Source organism: Notechis scutatus, chromosome 3 (genome assembly GCF_049901735.1).
Source record: "Notechis scutatus isolate UNSWTSFEM ecotype Mainland chromosome 3, rNotScu1.2, whole genome shotgun sequence".
Lineage (NCBI taxonomy): Eukaryota > Metazoa > Chordata > Lepidosauria > Squamata > Elapidae > Notechis > Notechis scutatus.
This window is the reverse complement of record NC_142011.1, coordinates 23406534-23427148: the sequence shown is the minus strand read 5'-3', so window position 1 is coordinate 23427148 and position 20615 is coordinate 23406534. Positions and strand designations below refer to the sequence as shown.

At 37.9% G+C, this 20615-nt stretch overlaps 1 protein-coding gene, 1 long non-coding RNA gene and 3 other non-coding genes across 16 annotated transcripts in view; all 5 read left to right on the top strand.

The window, feature by feature from the left end:
• The window catches only part of STAU1 (staufen double-stranded RNA binding protein 1), a 44803-nt gene extending 35253 nt beyond the window's left edge, over nucleotides 1–9550 (top strand). For 4 of the 12 annotated variants that reach the window (XM_026664997.2, XM_026664994.2, XM_087959295.1 and 1 more), the window contains 8 exons: nucleotides 147–359; nucleotides 808–945; nucleotides 1790–1936; nucleotides 2423–2495; nucleotides 3417–3733; nucleotides 4852–4974; nucleotides 5320–5405; nucleotides 6271–9550. In XM_026664997.2, the coding sequence (XP_026520782.1) occupies nucleotides 147–359; nucleotides 808–945; nucleotides 1790–1936; nucleotides 2423–2495; nucleotides 3417–3733; nucleotides 4852–4974; nucleotides 5320–5405; nucleotides 6271–6358 (1185 nt within the window). In that variant the 3' untranslated portion in view covers nucleotides 6359–9550. Of the gene's footprint in view, nucleotides 1–128; nucleotides 360–807; nucleotides 946–1789; nucleotides 1937–2422; nucleotides 2496–3416; nucleotides 3734–4851; nucleotides 4975–5319; nucleotides 5406–6118; nucleotides 6175–6270 lie in introns of all 12 variants that reach the window. The other 8 variants (XM_026664996.2, XM_026664990.2, XM_087959293.1 and 5 more) reach the window with 3 other exon arrangements.
• A 635-nt stretch (nucleotides 9551–10185) lies between these two features.
• LOC113410428 (uncharacterized) lies at nucleotides 10186–13834 on the top strand. The gene is made up of 5 exons (XR_015748446.1): nucleotides 10186–10210; nucleotides 10456–10583; nucleotides 11262–11382; nucleotides 12686–12762; nucleotides 13704–13834. It is a non-coding gene; the product is annotated as an uncharacterized LOC113410428 (long non-coding RNA).
• LOC113410507 (small nucleolar SNORD12/SNORD106) lies at nucleotides 10257–10350 on the top strand. Its single transcript, XR_003370671.1, has one exon. It is a non-coding gene; the product is annotated as a small nucleolar SNORD12/SNORD106 (small nucleolar RNA).
• LOC113410512 (small nucleolar SNORD12/SNORD106) lies at nucleotides 11095–11186 on the top strand. The gene has a single exon (XR_003370675.1). It is a non-coding gene; the product is annotated as a small nucleolar SNORD12/SNORD106 (small nucleolar RNA).
• On the top strand, nucleotides 12506–12597 carry LOC113410508 (small nucleolar SNORD12/SNORD106). Its single transcript, XR_003370672.1, has one exon. It is a non-coding gene; the product is annotated as a small nucleolar SNORD12/SNORD106 (small nucleolar RNA).
• Nucleotides 13835–20615: the final 6781 nt, after the last annotated feature.

Sequence of the window (20615 nt, the reverse complement as noted above, 5' to 3'; positions counted from 1 at the left end):
TCAAGAATGCTGATTGATCACCCCTTAATACTTCCCCCACAAATTTCAGTTTAGCTCATGTGAATGAAATTTGATACAACCATTGTACTTTACCATTTTTAATAAGTGTTTATCACGCTTTCACTCAGTTTTTACCTCTGAAACAGGTGACCCGGGAGAGTGGTCCTCCGCATATGAAGAGCTTTGTTACAAAGGTATCTGTGGGCGAGTTCATGGGTGAAGGTGAAGGCAAGAGCAAGAAGATTTCAAAAAAGAATGCAGCTATTGCAGTCCTAGAGGAGTTGAAGAAACTGCCTCCCCTTCCTACAGTTGAGAAAATGAAGCCACGAATCAAAAAGAAAACGAAAACAATAGTCAAGGTGAGAGAAAAATATAGCTATCCAAGGAAATTTCAGAGGTGAAGCAAAGGGACCTTGGCTTGCATTATTGAATATTGTAACTCTCAGTTGCTGTATATTGAATATTGTAACTCTCAGTTGTCATTGTGCCACTCCTATATAACTTGATTTGTTATACGTGCTTACTGCCTTCTGTAAACCAAGTTCTCTAACTCTGTTTCAATGAAGGCTTGCTAAGTAGGCATTTCTTGTTCTTGTTTGGCCTGCATGTTTAGCCTTATGCAGAAGTCGGTCATAAACATGATGTGCTAAGTACATTTACTTGGTGCTTTCAAATTACCACGGTCTATAAAATCAAGAATAAAAATGTACACCCATGATCCTTAAGAGTGTGTAATGTGAGTGCGCTGTGTTACAATTTTTCTTAACAGCTGTTAGCTGATGTCAGCTTTTTCTGTCCAAATTGCAGACGAGTCCTGAATACGGCCAGGGTATGAATCCTATTAGCCGACTGGCTCAAATACAACAAGCAAAGAAAGAGAAAGAGCCAGAGTATATGCTCATCACAGAGCGTGGATTGCCAAGGCGCCGGGAGTTCGTTATGCAGGTTTGAACAATTTGGCACTCTTTTTTTTTTTTTTTGCATAAATTAATTCTAACAAATTCATTTATTGAATTCATATGTTAAATATTAATATTCTAGTTCATTTTTCTGTGCTAGCATCCAGCTGACCTTGTCTGGACTCAGAATTAAGGAAGGTCAAGTCTGGTTAATATTGCCAGTAGAGAATACTTTTTATTATTATTGTTGTTGTTGTTATTGTTGTTATCTTTATTACAGTACATGTGAACAATGTACTGTAATGTACTGTATAATGTATTTCAGTACATGTGAACAATGAGATTGGCATCCCCCGCCCCCGCAGCACAACTCACAGTGAGGACAGAAGTCCCTAATCCAGTCCTAATTAACTTACCTACTTGGTATCCATACTTATAGGGATAGTATAGAACAGTATAGAGATTTTAAGAATCTAGAATTTGCAGCGTTACAAAAAATCTCTAAGGGGGATCATAACATGGATTTGTCTGTGTATTTGTCCTGCAGCAGATGAGATGAAGGCAGTGAGTGGGCTAATTTATCTTTTCATTTGACATGGGTCTTCTGTCAGACTATATTTACATGAATATGTTGCTAACGATCATCTGTGCTTCTGTTTTTTATCAAAAGATACAAGACCAGTTGGCATGGTGATTAAGAAACTGAACTGGGAGTGAAGTAACTTGAGTTCTAGTTCTGCTTTAAGCACTGAAGCCAACTGGGGAACTTTGGGCCAGTCTCTTTCAGACCTAGAAAGAAACCTCTTCTGTGTTGCCAGGAATCAATACTAATTCAAAAGTGCAAAATCAAAACGAAATGAAAAAAAACTTTGTTTTTTCTGTAATTCTAGGTGAAAGTTGGCATGCACACAGCTGAAGGAATGGGAACTAACAAGAAAGTAGCCAAACGCAATGCAGCTGAAAACATGCTGGAACTCTTAGGATTTAAAGTCCCCCAGCCACAGCCCCCAAAGCCAGCACTAAAGACAGAAGAAAAGGTAAGAAAAGATTGATTGATATCATTATTTATGAAGTAATACCTAGATTTAATGAACACTCAACTCCAGCTAATTATGGGTGCTTTCCATAAAAAAAATTAAGACTACTAAGAAAGAATATATATCTATATCTATATATCTCTATATCTATATATCTATCTATATCTATATCTATATCTATATCTATATCTATATCTATATCTATCTATCTATCTATCATCTATCTATCTATCTATCTATCTATCTATCTATCTATCTATCTATCTATTTATCTATCTATCTATCTCCAAACAATATTTTTGCAGAAGAAGGTTGTAATTACAACTTTCATAGGTATTCACAATAGTGGGAAAGCAAATGTGAAATGACCAGGCTGAGTTGTAAAGGCATATTAAAACAAGACAGGAAGATTGTTATTTTGACTTATAGTCTCATCTTCTGCATTCAAGTTAATACAATAATAAATCTGAATATATTTTCTGTTAGACGCCAGTAAAAAAGCCAGGTGATGGAAGAAAAGTAACTTTTTTTGAACCTGGGTCTGAAGAAACATCTAGTAGTAAGTGACCTTAATTTTGTTTTCCTTCTACAATAATTATATCGAGTCTATGATTAAAATAAAGAAATAAAGACTTATAGTAAATTGCTGATATAAAACAATTTAAAGCAAAATGTAAATACATTCTATAAATACTATAAATTTGAAAACATGAATTTAAGAAGATAAATATAAATGTTATTGTTTTGAAAAATAAGAGGTAGTACATTGGCTATTAAGTAGATGCTTATGATTTGATGAAGATACATTAGAATTACTTGTATATGTGTTTATATAGTTTGTCATACTATTTGCTCTGCAACAATTAAGAAAAAGATAATCTCAAATAGAAACAGATTATTGGCAACAGTGAAAGATAAATGTTCTCAATGACATAAATGCAGAGATCAGATAGTTAAGTAGATATTAATCAGAAATAGGCAGTTTCTCAAACATTTTTGATGGTTTTCCAGTTAATAATTCAGTCTCAAACTACAATACATATGGACAAGCTATAAAATTGCTCCCCCTCCCCAAGTGGGTCATAAAGCATAACTTTAAAGTATGAAAAATGAATCTGCATTCAGGTTCATTTTAAATCAAGGTGTTTTTTTGAAGAATATACTGAATTAATAGGGAATCCATTATAAATTTAAAAATTGAATTCTGTACAATCTGATTTTTAAAATGGGGACTTGACAGATTACTTGCATTGTATGCTGAAAATGCATTTTCCTTAATTTTGTAAGTTTCTTCTAGTCTTTTGACCAGCATTAAAAATCGTTCAAAGTGATATTAGGCCTGAACTATTCACTCTTGTTTGGGGAAAAATGGATTTGATTTCCAACATCTTTTCAGACTTTATATTCAATGATCTGCCAATTTTCAGGTAAGCAAATTTGCCTGTTAAATCTCCACTCTTGTATTCTGTCTCTTTATTAGGTAATAAAGAGGATGAGTTTAGGATGCCTTATCTCAGCCATCAGCAGCTTCCTGCTGGCATTCTTCCCATGGTCCCTGAGGTTGCACAGGCTGTAGGAGTCAATCAAGGACATCACACCAAAGAGTTCAGTAGAGCAGCCCCCAATCCTGCCAAGGCTACAGTGACAGCCATGATTGCAAGAGAGCTATTATATGGTGGCACTTCTCCTACTGCTGAAACCATTTTAAAAAACAGTTCCTTGGGCCATGTTCCCCACGGGCCTCTCACGAGACCCTCTGAACAGTTGAATTACCTTTCTGGTGTTCAGGGAATCCAGGTAAACTAAAAGTGGATTATTTCAATACGTCTCTGTAGGGTTGGGCTTGGTAGTTGAACAACTCATTTTGCAACAAACTGTTTTGGAAGAGGGTTTAGGTCAACCTCTGTTTGTGAAGTTTTTCTGAGTCATCTCGGCCTATAATCTCGATCAGGGGTCTCCAACCTTGGCAACTTTAAGCCTGGAGTTGAAGTCCTCCAGGCTTAAAGTTGCCAAGTTTGGAGACCCCTGGCATAGATGACTGTGGAGGCTATTCCTGTGCTACTTTATCTTGTTATATTTTATTTTGCTTATTTTGCTCTATCTCTTTACCAACTCATTTGTCAGCATTGCAGTTGATCAGCCTCCATCTATAATTAAGATTATTGTAGCAAGGTCTTTCATAAAACTTTTCCAAGGAGACTTGTTAGTTGATAGATTCTTGATTTTTTCTATTTATATCTTGAATTAGTTTTCCCAATCAGCTCTTGCTAATCTTGATAAGATTACAGGGCAAGATTTCATTGTTAGGGTGCTCCTAATGTGGTACAAACCTTTAGTAGAAAGATAGAATTATAAAACTCATACTTTTATCCACATCGTAACAGCTTGTAGACTGGGTCTTTAATAACATCACTACCAGTTATTTGAGATTCTCAGCTGTAAGGTTGAGCAGTCTAGCACCATGTCTGGTAGGCTGGCAGTCTAGCACCATGGTTGCTATAAAACTCATACAACTTCCATATTGACCTATTAAGATTTAAAAAATTTAAAACATACTTTTTACATGGATCAAACCTGTTGAGGTAGCTCAATTTTGACTGGGATTTTGCATGAGAACTCACCAGATTTCTTAATTTTTTTAAATTGTGTGCTTCTTGTTACTATGAGTACTGATTATTTTGCCACCATAACACACATCTCCTCCTGCAATGTCTTATTAGTTGTTATTAATTAAACATCTCACCCCACCCCACCCCGACTTTTTGGCACTGTATTTGAATATAGATTTTTGTTTAAAAGAAAACCCAGCTGTTACTTTTCAGTATGACAGTACTTAATATGCCTGAATTTCTTGAATTTCTGCTGGGGAAAAAATCAGGGACACTCAATTGAAAATAATCATTTTTCCTTTGTAGGTGGAGTACAAAGATTTCCCCAAAAACAACAAGAATGAATTTGTGTCTCTTATAAATTGTTCCTCTCAGCCACCACTGATCAGTCATGGAATTGGAAAAGATGTTGAATCTTGCCATGATATGGTAAGAGTACCATAAGTACTTCTTGTACAATACCTCCCCTTTTCACACTGTGTTAGTAAAGAACAGTTGTCACTTGCATTTATTTATCCTGTTTCTAACAAAGGAGAAAAGTTAGTATTGGACAGTTTAAACTAAAATAGATTTTTCTACAAGAATATACTTTCCAACTTTCAGTGGGAAAATTTAAGGATGTGTTAATTCTGTATCTTCAGAGGAACTATTTTTATTTGCATTCCCAACAAATCCAGTATCATTGTCTAAGAAAATTCTAATCAAATATAGTAATAGTTGCTCTTCTTATATAACTAATTTTAATTAGTTATAATTAAAAATTCCCTATTCCAGGCTGCATTAAACATCTTAAAGTTGCTGTCTGAGTTGGACCAACAAAGTACAGAGATGCCAAGAACAGGAAATGGACCAATGTCTGTGTGAGTGAAAAATATTTCCCATAATCCTGCAATACCTGGACTGTTGATTTTTATTTACTATTTTAGGAATATTTTTGTATCAATATTTGCCTTAATGTATTTATGTGAAGAGTCAAAATAATGGAGGTTGGATATGAGAAATGTGTATCTGTTTAATTTTATAGCTTTAATATAGTTTTATATGTTTTAACTTTGATTGGAAGCCACCCTGAGTAAGTTGAAAGATGGGAGGCTATGTAAATATTAAAAATAAATAAATCTATGTCCCAAATTGTAAAGGTAAAGGTTCCCCTCACACATACATGCTAGTCGTTTCCGGCTCTAGGGGGCGGTGCTCATCTCTGTTGCAAAGCTGAAGAGCCACTACTGTCTGAAGACGTCTCCGTGGTCATGTGGCCGGCATGACTAAACACCGAAGGCGCATGGAACGCTGTTACCTTCCCACCAAAGTGGTCCCTATTTTTGTACATCAGCATTATTTATTCAATTAAAGCAATTTACATGGCCACCCAGCTCATTGAACAAAGCATACAACCCACCAATTAAAACAATGTCACTGCTGAGGTCATACTTTGGATTATAGCAAAATATTCTGCCATTCATTTTTCTCTGAAGGTTTTGCTCTTGTCATTTAGCTTTGGATGAAGTAGATTATATTGCTTCATTGGAATAGGTTTTGCTTATCGGATGTTACTTAATTATGTTGTTGGCAGTGCACTTAAAGCAAATGGACAAACATATAGCAGTAATTTGCTGTCTGAGAGAAAAGGTGGGTCTTACTATGAACTTGAAGAACTGAATCTTCTATAATTCAAAACAGGGCTCTCTTCTAAAAAGAGGTATTGTTTTTTTCCCCCCACCCCAGATGCGTGAAGCAAGAAATGGAAAGTGACCCTCTCCTCAAACCGGCTAGCTCAAACACTTTGGGACAAACACTGGACACCACTGCCTAAACAGGCTTGACTGGACCCAAACCTGAAAGCACCAGAGAAAATCAAATGCTTCCTAATAATGTAACCTAACTGTTTTAGAGTGCTACAGTTGTTACAACCCACTGTAGTGTCTAAATCATAACCGTTGCTTTTCAAACAGTGATAAAATTTTTAGTTTCATTGCATTGTTTTGAATGACACTATAAATTTTTCATTTAAAAGTTTCTTAATTGTACCTAGAACTATAGCACAGTTTAGAAACTTGATTGTCTGACACACTTATCTATGAACTAACTTGGGAAGATCATATCCATGTATGTGTTAAGTTTTTTTTTTTTAATGATTTTTAATAATTTCACTGGAAAAGGTGTGCCTACCATTTGATTTTCAAAGAGTAAGGTGAACCTCGCCTAAATCTCAATTGAAGAAATAATTATACATTTTAGAATTTTAAACTTTATTTGATCACTTTGATTTTAGAATATTTTTGATGGGTAGGGAAGAGGGAGGGAAACCTGAATGCAACAGAAGCTTAAATGGTCGCTAATCTTTGTTTTTAAAAAAAGTGTGTGTGTGTCTGTATATAAAGGCACACCAACTCAGTACAATACAGGATATGATCTCAATGTAGTGCATATAAAGCTGCAGATTGATTTTCCTGAGTGCTTTATACTGTTTAATTACATATCCATGTAGGGCTGAAAAAAATTACCTATGTTTATATATAAACTGTGTTGCTTTTGATGTTGTGTTTATTGCCCACAGTAATGTGGGCAATAAAGTTTTTGCATATGGTCCAGGTAAAGCACGATAGCATTGCAAGTTAAGTACTGCTTCAGTTCATTGTTTACGCTGGAATTTTTTCTCCCCATGGAATGTAAGTAAAACGTAGTGTTTGTCCAATAAATGGTAAATACTAAAAAACAGGGGAAATTGTTTTTTATTAAACAGCAATTTCATAGTACTTTCGTTTTTAACTGCAGCAGGTTTGAATAATATAATGAGTGAAAATTTAAGACTAATAAATTCATAACTGATTGGGAAGTCATTAAACAATTTACTCAAAATGTGTGTGTGTGTGTGTGTCTTTGTAAATACTCAGCATGGCTTTTATATATATATATATACACACATGCACACACATTATACACACACACACAAACTTTCCTAAAAGTAATTCTCTTACAGAGGTAAACAGGAATGTCCTTCCAAAATGTGAACCGAGTGGAAGCCCTGAGATTGTTATTTATTTGGGATCATCTTGATCAACACTAAGACTAGGGGTACACAACTTTGGGGATGGGCAAGAAGCAGCATGCCAAACAATGGCTGAAGCCAGGACAAAAACTAAAAGTTACATGTTTTTGTTAAAATTAAATACAATTAATAAGGTGACTCCATTCTGCCCACTGATACTGGAACTGTGCAATGTTCCCTGAAGAAAAAAACAACTTCATAGGCCTTAATCTACATAAATCCTTTCTGTTCAGACCACCTCCCCCTTCCAAATGAAGTCTGTTGTCTTCAATTAAATTTTAGGTTAATATTTTGCAACACTGGCCCAGCTGGAAACTATGACTAACTACAATAACAATATAATCTGTTGAACCTGTGAGTTACCGTAAAGTAGAGAAGCCCTGCCATAAATCATGCTAATAACAGCACATTCCCCTGGGAGTATTAAACAGTTCAGGTAGAAATCAGTGGGAGCAATACAAATTAAGTACAATAAGTTGGTGTATCATTGTTCGATGCCATCCTTTTATTCACAGAGATTGAATAAAGAGTTGAAAGACTAGACACCACATTTGTAATTACTTTGCTTTTCTCAAACCCTTTCCAAGCAAAATGGATGCAATGGTTGAGTTAGTTTATCTGAATCCGTGCTAAGACTTCCTTCCTTCCTTCCTTCCTTCCTTACTTACTTTCTTACTTACTTACTTCCTTACTTACTAACTTACTTACTAACTTACTTACTTTACTTACTTACTTACTATCCATAGCTGTCCATGTTCCAAACATCTATCCACAAAAATAATCCTGTGAAAAGGTTAGGCTGATAAAGGCTCAAAATCATCCAGTACCACCATTCGTGAGGGTAGACTTGAATTTGAGTCTCCTTTTAGTCCCTCAATTTATTCACTACTATGCTGGATATTGGATTAATGCTTTGGATCTTTGCTACAGATGAGATCTTCAACTATACTTCCATGTCTCTAGTTAAGTAAGATACAAGTCTGGAAGATGCCCCTATTGCAGGGATGTTAAACTGGCGGCCCACGGGCCAGATGCATCTCATGGAGGCCACGCCCACCCCAGCTCCATGAAGGGAAAAAATGTGAAATGTCACGTAACGGTAACATGACGCAATGAATTTGGCACCCATGCCCTATTGGGAGGACAGTACAATCTATATTGGTTGGGATCTGCAAATATGAAAGCGTAGCATTATTACTTGCTTCCATAACCATGAAGCATTCTGCCTTTAATAAAGACTTGAGTCCCAGCATCACTGATTTTTCTGGCTCATGAACTTTTTCTCAGTTCATGGTTAAGAGCTTCATGAAATTCAATCACAGATTTGCTAGCACAATAACCCTAAGACCCCTTTTTTAAATTGATAAACACCTCGTACAATGCCTTGCAGGATCTTCTAAGCGAAGATCTGTTGCTAAGGATGGACTACAATCTGGGTCTCCCATCCTGGTCCAACATTTTAATCCAGTGTTTCTCAAATCTCAGCAACTTTAACGGGCAAACTCCAACTCCCAGAATTCCCCAGCCAACCGCAGAGTTAAGAAACGCTGCTTTAATCATTCATTTCAAAGCATGCTGCTTCCTACCCTGCTCCTTTGAGTGTTTCCCATTCAACTTTCTGGGGACTTCAGGAAGTGCTAGTTTTCATTACCTTTCTTAAAATGTAGAACAGAATAAAGAACTTCACACGAGCAGTGTTTGGGTTTTTTTTTTTTTTTTAAAGAAAAATGCTTATGTATTATATAAGATTTTAATTTTTATGAGTACTTTGGTATACAGTAGCAGGATTGTGATTGCTCTGACAAGTAAACAAGATTTATACTGGACTCACAGCCCATTAAACCTATTGCCCTTGAATTAATTTAATGACTTTCTCTATTTCTCTACTCTTTCTCTTTTTGACTGTGCAAAAACAATAGGATAACCCTAACAATAAACGATACGCTATCCCATAAAGTCTGTGTTCCTTACTAAAGGTATGTTTTCTATTGAACTTCGAGAAATATTCTTGAGTAAACGAACGCGACTGAGCTTTCAGGCAGAACAAATCCTTACGTATTTGCCGCGTTTTATCTAAAACCGTGTTTGACCCTTGCCATTCCAACGATTCACACCAATGCTGTATTTCAGCATGATTAAACCACGCAGTATAACGCAATATGGGCATCTACAAACCAAAGTTGGAAAGCGAAAGCGCTGCTCTAAAATTTAAATCCTTCAAGTGGGATTTGTCCCCTCCCATAACAACCGGCTACCTCTCAAACAAAAGCACGGAAGTATTAACCATACACCAGGGCCTTTGAAAAACTACATTTCCCAAAATGCTTTGGGACAGACATGCGCACCAAGCTGCTCTAGTGTATATATAAAGACGCGACACGGACGCACGCGTTCTTTTTTTGGGATGCTTCAAGGCTGAGTAGGTGAGTCGTTCGTGGAGCTTGGCAATCCGCCGCCATCTGCCACGTTGTTCGTTGTTCGCGAGATTTTAGATTGCCTCACCGATTTCTCCTCTCCCCTTTTCTTTTTTTTCTCCCTAAATTATCCCGGTTTGCTTTACTTTAAGATTATGCAAAATGGATTCAGGAGTCTTCCCCCCTGCCTCGTTCTTTCACGGTCCTCTTCTTCCCAGGCCTGCGATCTTAAGCGCTTGAAGGTTTAATTTGGTGCTCGTGATGACTTGAGACTTTTTTCCCCATCAGAGCGGAAATGTTGAATTCTTTGCTATTAGCCAGAACTTGTCTGACTGCACCAATTGTACCGTGGGGGGAGGAAGAAGGGGGCTGGCTGGGAATTGATAACACTTTGCTTTCGCTAGGATGTGGAATAATGCTTCTGTCTTGGATCTCTTCCTGTTTCAGGCAAGAAAAGAATTCAGTGAAGGATGCATGGTGAAAGCTCTTGCAAAACTCTCCAAGTTGAAAGATGTGGAATCACCTAAACTGCCATTATGGGTTCTGTGGCGAACATTTTTTGAAGAAAGGGACATGTGAGTTTCTGGTGCTTATTATTTTTAGTTGGATGAAGAAACATGTTACCATCTTATACCAGTGAAGGGCGAATGATCCACATAGGAATTGTTGACTCCTGGCCACTGCCTATACTTGGCCCTGCAGTCTTGATAAGCTGGCTGAGGAATTTTTGAGAATTGAAGTCCATGCATCTTAAAGTTGCCACCGTTGTGAAACACTGATGTGAAGAACGGCTCCAAACCATTCAGTAGGTGGATGGCATGGAGGCATGCACTGCCAAGTACTTTAGAGATAACGTTAATTTTTACATTTTGGGTTGCTGAAATTTCCATAGGAATTCTTTTCAAAAGCAATCTGGAAAATAGAATGCATTGGTAGATAACTATTTTAATTAAAAATAATTTAAGCTACCTGTAAATTGTTCCTTACATTTCATTTCTTTGTGAAGGCTAGATTAGCAAATAGGGGGGAAGCTTTGAGACAAGGAAATTACAGTTATGGTATTCCCTTCTCTAATGTGCCTTTAGAGCTGATGTGTATGATGACTGAAGCTTTTTTCCCCATCAGAGCGATACTGTTGATCTTACTGTATTAGCCAGTCCTTTGTCTGATACATCAGCTGGGGTGTACCTGTTTATTCTACTCCAGGCAGACCAGCCTATAATGTAACTAATGGGTCTTCTGTGCCATTTTAGGATTCAAAAGAATCAATGAAGAAATAACAGAATTCTTGCACTAGATGGATGAAAAAGAGGAGTCGTGTAAACCTAAGAAAAATTGAGCTGTTTGTTTCAAGTGCATCCAGTAAATATAGGGGTAAGAATGTCTTAAGTTATTATGTACTTATTAAAAGTAATCTCAGTATCCTGTTTCAGGATACTGGAACATTCAGAAGGACTCTAAAATGTTACATTTCCCTCCTGGGCAATGCTGTTCTGATTGGTGATTTTCAAGACAATTTAGTTTTAGAACAACTTTCAAACTAGAATGGTGATGTTGACCTGCTCCTAGAGGAAATAGCATTTTGGAGTTCTTTGGAATTGAATGCTTTGCATTTCCCTATATAAAGACTGTACCATAGAATACCCTGGAGGAGCAAATGCTGCCTTTCCCAGGACCCTCCTGGGAGAACACAACTTCACAGATAAAGACTCTAAAATGTGCAATATATGAATTATTTGGTCAACCTTGTTTTAAAGGTTTTGGAAAGGCTACGTTACTTTTTGGGGGGGGGGGGTGTTTAAAGAATGACAGATATTAAAAGCTTCAAGTTGGATGAATGCACTTTGACAAAATGTGGGTGGAAAGAACTTGGAAATTCTAGTTGATAAAATTGGTTCATAAAGCTGACTAAGGTGCACACATTTGTTGTAAATTGACTGAAAATGCATCATTATTCAACATTTCCTTAGTTCTCTGCTGAGAACTGTATCAGTGAATGGAAAAAGATACAAGCCATGGTTTGGTTGTGGCTTGTTTGAACTGCCCATTGTTTGGCAATGTGATGTATTCCAGATGTTAGGCTTTTACTCATTAGCTACAGTCGGTATGGGCAGTACTGGGAAGTTTCCCAGTCATGATTTAAACTGCTTAGCATTTGTGTAAGCTTGCACCTGGTAGGAACTGTTGGGCATTCAAACAAAGCTTTCATTTACTCAGAAGAAAAAGTAAAGTTAATGAGCCTGGGGCTCATATGCTAAACTGTGATGCAGTGTTGCATGTAGAATAACTTCAATTATAAAATTGTGCTACTTTGATCTAGGAGCTTGGCTGCAGTTGCCAGGTTTGTGTAGTTTTAAAAACTGCCATAGAACTTAATCCGACTATGTAATTGAAAGGATGAAAAGATAATAGTTATTCTATGTGATTGTCTCCTATCAAGTGTGCTTGGAAGTCAAGTATATACTCTTAAGACAAAGGGGACTGCAAAACATTTAGCTCAGTGGTACATGATGACTATTCCTTTTTTCCCCATCATATCGACTCTGCTGATCAAGCGTGTATTCTAGCCAAATAGCCTGATTCCACTGATGTTCAAGTCTTAATGTTGTACATTTTATATTTGAAGCCAGAAGCCAGATGTAAATCTTCATTCATGTGGCTTACTATTTTTCAGGAGGAGTGGTACTTGGCTTTTGAAGCACTGGTGATGAAAGAAGCTGCATTACAATTTTCTGGGATTGCTAGTCCAGAAAGGTTTGTTTTACTTAGCATACAAATGTGTGGGTTCCTACCTTTTCTGTAGAATTACTTCGGAACAGTATACATTGTATCTTTAAAGTATCCACTGTATGTATGATGGGCTACCATATCTCATTTGATACAGATAATGGTGCTTTTAGTGGTCCATAATCAACTCTAGCACCACACATAACCTGGGCTGACATTGAGCTATACTATCATGTACTGTAGGAAGTTAGCACCCACCCCTCTCCTAGAAAAATGAAATATCCTGGGAAATATTAAAAAGGCAGAATATTTCCTCTAAAAAGAGTAGAAACTCAGAAGCAGAAACTCACCTCAGAAGTAGAAGCTCACCTCCACCTTTGTTAATGGGTGGGCTGTTAAGGCCTGGGGCAGAATACTTTGCATAACAAAGATCTCCAGGTAAAACTATGGCAAATTGCCCAAAGCCCTTTCAGTGCATCATCATCCAGCAAGGCTCAACCAAGGACAGCCTACAGAGTTGCCCCTGCATGGCCCCATGGGGGTCTGACAACCAATCAGAATACAAGTTCCAATTCAAATTCCAACAAAGGTTATAAAACCCAGGCACCCTCAGCATATCAGCCCTTCTTGACCTTCTCACCTTGAAGCATGTGATCATCCTTTTCACTTTGGAGCTTCAAGCCGTGTGGTCCTGCTGTCCACCATTAAACCATCTTTCCAAGTAGCCTCCGTGTTTCCAGTGTCTTTTTCCCCACTTGGAACTGAACCCAGAAGGATATTTCTTCCAACAGTACTATCCTTACTTTATCTTGATATGTGAACAAACTGGTGTGGATAATTCAACAAACTGATAGAACAAGCCATGCATATGGGAATTGGGCACTTAAGTTGTTGGTGGAAAGCGTTTAGGGATTTTATTCATTTCTGCTACCTTAAACTCATTCTGAACATTTTTTTTCTTTTAACAGATTCTCAACTGCCATGTGATACTAATGGGCAGCATGTTGACTGACTGGAAATTAATTTGAATTAAATGGAGTTGATACTCAATAAATACTTTATTTGCACTACAACAACATTAAATGGTGTAAGTTTTTAATGGAGAACAAACTTCAGTTTTTTTTTCCTCTGCTGAGGCAGGCTCTCGGTTCATACATTTATAACTGGCTCCATATGAGCAGGGGCTGTAGTTTGTTGGGATAGTTAACAAAGGATGTGTCTTGGTAGGACAGTTTGTACTGTAGTATCCCTACTGTATGACATCAAGTAACAACCGTGGAACAATTGAGTAAAAGTAGGCTGATATTTAAGCTATGATCCCACATTTCTTATATTTATTAGATATCTTTTTCATTCAAGAGCTCAAGACACCATACATAGTGCTTTCTCTCATTTCCCCCCAGTGTTATAGGTTGGACTGAGAATGATTGGCCCAGTCATCCATTCAGCTGCTGAAGAAAGTTGAGCTAGAATCTGGTGCCAGTTCAGCATCTGAATCTCTGATAAGATGAGCTCTTGGTTACACAACTGATAAAACATAACATAACTAGTAACCGAGAACTTTGCAGGAGGGAATGTTGAAATGACAGCATTTGCATATTAAGCTGGAATGGTGTCCTGATGTAGATCAATGGTAGTCAAGGTTGGAAGATATATTTATTCCAATTTATATAGCTGCCCATCTAATAAATGACTGGGCAGCTTACAGACAGATGTTAGTCTCCCCAGATGCCTTGAGAATTTTTTTTCTCTTGATGTGTATGAGCCAGACTGCAACATGCATGGCAGATACCCAAAGTATGGGCTATTTGTGTTCCTGGAGGAACATGGCGTGCCCGTTCTTTGCACTGGTCTGAGATGCTGCATTGGGTAATATTGCTGAGGCTTTGCTGTAACCAGCCCTCTGGGTATGAGGAGGATTGGAGCTTAATTGCCATTCATGTTCACAAGGAAGCTGACAAAATAAGATCTCCTGTTTTTACATACATGCATCCAATGCAATCAGTGGGTTATAGCAGCGGCCACCGACAGTGGGTAGCAGAGATCAGTGGAGAAAAGGTTTTTCCACAGGCTGGAGGAGCATGGTTTCATGTGCTGCCTGCATCCTGCAGATGGGGCTTCCCTTGTTTGCGTGGCCTGGTTTCTGGCATGCTCCAGCCTGCTGTTGGTTGGGGGGGAGGGGTTGGGGAACCCCTGGATTAGAGGATGAGCTAATCATTGGGCTGAGTTAAATGTAGCCTTACTGAATGCAGTTAAATGCATCCTTAGTGAAGCAGCAAACTTCAGTTTCTACAATTCTAAAGCAGCTGTATGATAGTCAACAGTATCATTAGCTTTCCCTTTATACAATTTAAATTTTATACCCTGCTTTTTGATGGGTAGAAGTGGTTTAATAATACAGTATACAAAAACCTGCGCAGCAACACAACTTAATTTTCAGTTATCCAGAGACATCAAATTTGTGATCTTCCTAGGACACAAATACCTAATTGTCCTCTCTTGCCTGTTGGCTGTCTTATTCTTTGCAAATCCAGGGATCTTTTTCAGATGAAAGTACTGCACCATTTCTGGTGGGTTTTCGTTCCTTCAAGAGGGTTTTCTCGGGTTCAGAAAAAAAGTTTATATTACTGCACATTTCCACCACGCTTCCTGCCTTTGGAAGAATTTTGACATCAGGTTAGACAGCTGAAAAGTTTCCTTCTCTGATCGCTGATCACAATTAACTTTATTGCTTTCAAAATTACCATCTTGTTTGTAAGTAGGTGTTATTTAAATGTATTCTAGAAAATTTAGCTCTCCTTCATAAGATTTCAGCCCTCTTAAGGTATAGGTCAAGATTCATCTGTCAACATTTACATAAATTGTTAAAGCTCACATAATGTGATACTTCTCAGCAATTTATAAAATGTGTGTACTTCCAAGTCAGAATTCCAGGACTGGCTGGGATTTGAAATTAAAACAGTCATTTTTCCTTAGAAAAGGTAGGATTTAGAGATAATTTACGACTTTGAAAATATCTGAAAATTTTTTGAGTTTGCCTTTGGCTAACTTTGCTTAATTACTGTATGATTAACTCAACCATGGCAAAAATGTTGGCTGTTTGTTCAAATGTGGGAACAAAGTAAATGATTCATGCATGTAGGTACTTTGTAGAGAAATTTTTTAAATAATTACATTCACAAGGATATATTTAAATAGATTTAGTTACATAAGTGTGTACCTCTTGCATCCGACAAAGTTCAGTGGGGTTTCTTTTCTGGCTTTATCTTAAAGAGCTGCTGAATTAAAAAACGGACTTATATCTTAGCTTGATACTGCCCCAATATGAATTATGCAATTAAGATAAATCCTGAAGACCTGTATGCCTGCTTTTTACCTTTGTTTTGGCTTTGCATTTTTGTGTTAAGACTTCAGAGGGTGCTGTTTGCCCACTTTTTGCTAGGATGCAAAGAGCATTTACATCAGACTTTCACATGCATTTTTTTTTATTTGAATGGGAGACATAATTGGTTTATTTATAACATATGTTTATGTTTTTACTTTCTGTTAATGGAACACACCCATTTACTGCATATCCTTTAAATCAGGGGTCTCCAAACTTAGCCAAGTTTAAGACTTGTGGACTTCAACTCCCAGAATTCCTCAGCCAGCTTTGCTGAGACTTCAACTCTGGGAGTTGAAGTCCACAAATCTTAAAGTTGCCAAGGTTGGAGACCCCTGATTTAAATTGCAGCGTGAAAACTATTTTAGGTTTCAATGGATAATTCAAAGCTATTCCATCTCTGGAAGAGGTTTCTTTGCAAGTACAAGGCATTTTTTTTAGAATAGAATAGAATTCTTTATTGGCCAAGTATGATTGGACACAAGGAATTTCTCTTGGTGCAGGTGCTTTCAGTGTACATTAAAAAAAGATACATTCATTCAAAGAGTCAAGAATCATGTTGTACAACACTTAATAGTCATGGGGTACAATAAGCAATCAAATCATACTAGGAAACAGTCAATATAAATTGTAAGGATACAAGCGACAAAGTTACAGTCATACAGTCACAAGTGGGAGGGGATGGGTGATAAGGAGTGATCAAAAGATTAATAGTAATAGTAATGCAGACTTTGTAATAGTTGGACAGTGTTGAGGGAATTGTTTAGCAAAGTGATTGCATTCGGGGGGGAAACTTGTGTCTAGTTCTGGTGTGCAGTGCTCTATAGTGTCATTTTCAGGATAGGAGTTGAAATAGTTTATGCCCAGGATGTGAGGGGTCTGTAAATATTTTCACATACAGGTCCTCGATTGAAGGCAGATTAGTATTAATTGGTTTTTTTTCTGCAGTCCTAATTATCCTCTGGAGTCTGTGTCTGTCTTGTTGGGTTGCAGAACCAAACCAGACAGTTATAGAGGTGCAGATGACAGACTCAATAATTCCTCTGTAGAACTGATAATTCCTCTGTAGTTAATTCCTTTATAGGTAGTCAAGAAGTTGCTAAGCAAGGCAGTTAAGTGAGTCACACCCATGAAAATAAATTTGGGCTAGTGACCAGCTTTGCAGATGAGGTATGGGGTTATGATACAAGTAGCATGCTTCCAGTAATTCAAAAAAATGTGGTTCTTGACTCCCTAATATGGATCACATGTTGTCAAAACCATTATAAAGATTAGTGGTTTCCTAAACCAGGCATATTTTGGAAAGAAGGACATTTTACAGATTCAGACTCCATTCTTGTAAAAAATATCAACCTGCAACTGTCAACACACGTACAAAAGAAAAAGAGCCTGTATCATATTGCAAAAGAGTTTGTCAGTGGTTCTTAAGAATGTCCACTGATTGCCATTAGTCTTTCCCCATTGGTCAGCAATCTAATGACAGAAAAGGAAGAGGAATTAAAGAGCCTCTTGATGAGAGTGAAAGGAGAATGCAAAAATTGGCTTGAAACTCAACATTAAAAAAGCTAAGATCATGGCATCCTGTCCCATCACTTCCTTGCAACTAGAAGGGAAAGAAATGATAGTGACCAATTTTATTTTCATGGGTGCCAAGATCCCTGCAGATGGTGACTGTAGCCATAAAATTAAAAACAAACAGCCTTGTTAACAAAATATGTATAGTGAACACTGGTTTTCTCAGTAGTAATGTATGGTTGTGAGACTTGGACCACAGGGAAGGTGGAGCCCTGAAGAATTGATGCTTTTGAATTGTAGTTCTGGAAAAGATACTTAAGAGTCCCTTGGACTGCAAGATGATCAAAAAAGTCAATTCTAAAGGAAATCAGCCTTTGGAAGGACAGATAGTGAAACTGAAGCTCAAGTATTTTGGCCACCAAATGAGAAGAGTGGAGTCATTGGGAAAGACCTTAATGTTGGAAAAGATTGAAGGCAAAGAGGATGTTAGTGTCATTGACACAATGAACATGAATTTGGACAAACTCCAAAAGGCAGTGAAAAATGAGCCTGGTGTGCTATGGGGTCATGAAGAGCCAGACATTTAGTAACTAAACAATTGGTCAGCAGTAGGCATGACTTAGTAATGAGTTTTGTAATAAAGGGGGCTTCCTTGTCTCACCCCTCTTCAGCACCTCTAGAGAACAAGATATGCAAACTTCTGTGGGGTGGGTTTTGGTGATTCCGTGCACAAGAGGGTGGAGTTTAATTCTTCACGACTGCTTAGATTTTGTGTGAACATTCTCAGAATTGGGTAACTAGGTTTCAGTCACACTTTGTGTTCCCACATTCTAAACGTCCCATTGATTCTGGATTTAAATTGAGGGATAACAAAAAGTTTGAACTAAAGATCGAGGGTGGAGTGGGAATAATGTTGACTGTCTTCCAAAGAATCCAATATCTCCACATTGGTTTTTTGCTGGTTTCTCTATTGACATCCATAGGAATACATGGGTTCACTTAATGACCACAGTATTCACTAAATGACAAGACGATATAGGAACCTTGGGTTGAGATAGTGCCAGTCTTCGAACCCACCAAACATCCATCCAACTTCACCAGGAATAACTTCCCATTATACTTCAACTGTGTTTTCCTTGGGTCTCTCCATCATCTCTCCAAAGTCTCCACTTTTACAGTTTTAATGCCTTTTAGGTGGGAAATTGGATGAGAAAAGTCATGAGAACACACATGAAAGTCCTGCTGGCACAGGAATTCTGGGAGTTGAAGTCCGCAAGTCATAATGGGGCTTAGTTCCCCAGCTCTATTCCAGGGAGTCAGGCCATTCAGCAAATTGCGGCCTCCTCCCTCACCCCATGGTAATCTTCATGTCATCTTGCTTAGAAATTATTATTGCTGAAACCTAAAGTGAGCAGGGGAGGAGGGCTCCCCGGGTGAATTTCTTTGCTATGTTCGCCGTAGATAACATTAAAAGCTGTTCAAATTTCTCAGCAGTAGTATATTTATAAAGAGCTAAATAAAGGGAGATTTCTGAGTATGTGACAAAAAGCACATTTCTCAAGTGTTTTTCATTGTGCGGGATTTCCTGCATTTGTTAGCATTTTTGAAAATGTCCGGCCTGTTTCCGTTCTTGTTGCTGTTTTTCTGAGACTCTCCTTAATGCACCTTTTCTACAAAGGGTGGTAATGATAGAATTAAATAAGTTTGCTAAAGTTGTATAGCATCATTAATTTATATGCATACAAATATTACACACACACACACAGAGAGAGAGATGTCTGTGTGTATACCAGAGGTGGTATTCAGCAGGTTCTGACCAGTTCTGGAGAACTGGTAGTGGAAATTTTGAGTAGTTTGGAATACCACCTCTGACTGGCCCCGCCCCCATCTATTCTCTCCCTCCTGAGTCTCAGCTGATTGGCTGGGTCTTTTGTTGCCCTGCACAGGAGAATGGAGCTGGAAAGCAGGTTAGTGGGGTGGGGTGGGGAATGGGGATTTTACAGTATCCTGTCACGCCACCAAGCCACACCATGACCACCAAGCCACACCACACCCACCAAGCCATGCCCACAGAACCAGTAGTAAAAAAATTTGAATTCCACTACTGGTGTATACATACACTTATACAATCACCTTTGAGTCAGCATTGAATGCTGGTGACTGCCTGGACAACTCCCTGCAGTTTTCTTAGCAAGATTTCAGGAGGAGTTTTTCCTTGCCTCCTTCCTACAGCTAAGAGAAAGTGACTGATCCAAGATCACCCAGCTGATTTTGTGCTTCAGGCAGAATTAGAATTCCTGGTTTCCCAGCTGATCCCTTAACAACAATACCAAACCATCTCTCCATAGTTGCCCTATATTACATTGTGTTATTTTCCTGATCCTCCTACAACTTCTAGAGGCAGAGGAGGTGGCCTGGAGCACCATGTTTTTTTTAAGGGCTATACAGAATTTGTTGCAGTCTACATAGTCGGAAATCTCGATATAATCAGTAAAACATGCCTTTTTGAAACCTTGCCATTTCCATTATTTGAGTGTTATCAATGTGATTCTGGATGTGGTTCTGCTTCTGAATCTGGCTGATCTAAAATTTCTAATAGCCATATTGGTTACCAATGGTCACTGATGAGGAATGCTGAGGATTATAAAATAAGAGACTGAAAGTAAAAGCAAGCGGCCAGATAGTCCAATGGCAGGTTGATAGCAGCTCCTTCAGTCATTAGCTTTTCTGCTGGGTCAGTGAAGTGAACACTTAATGAGCAGAATGAAAGGGATGAGTTTAATGAAGAAAAAGGCCAGGCTATTTTGTCTTCTTTTGTCACTGTGTCCCCTGCCAGCATGCATATAATAAAAAGGGCAATATTATTGCGCAGAATATGAAACCAAATTATTGTGCTCAGATAACATTGTCTGAACGTAGGTGTTCCTTGCCCTACTCATGACTAGAATTTCCCCCTCCTATATAACCAAAGATTATACCCCGA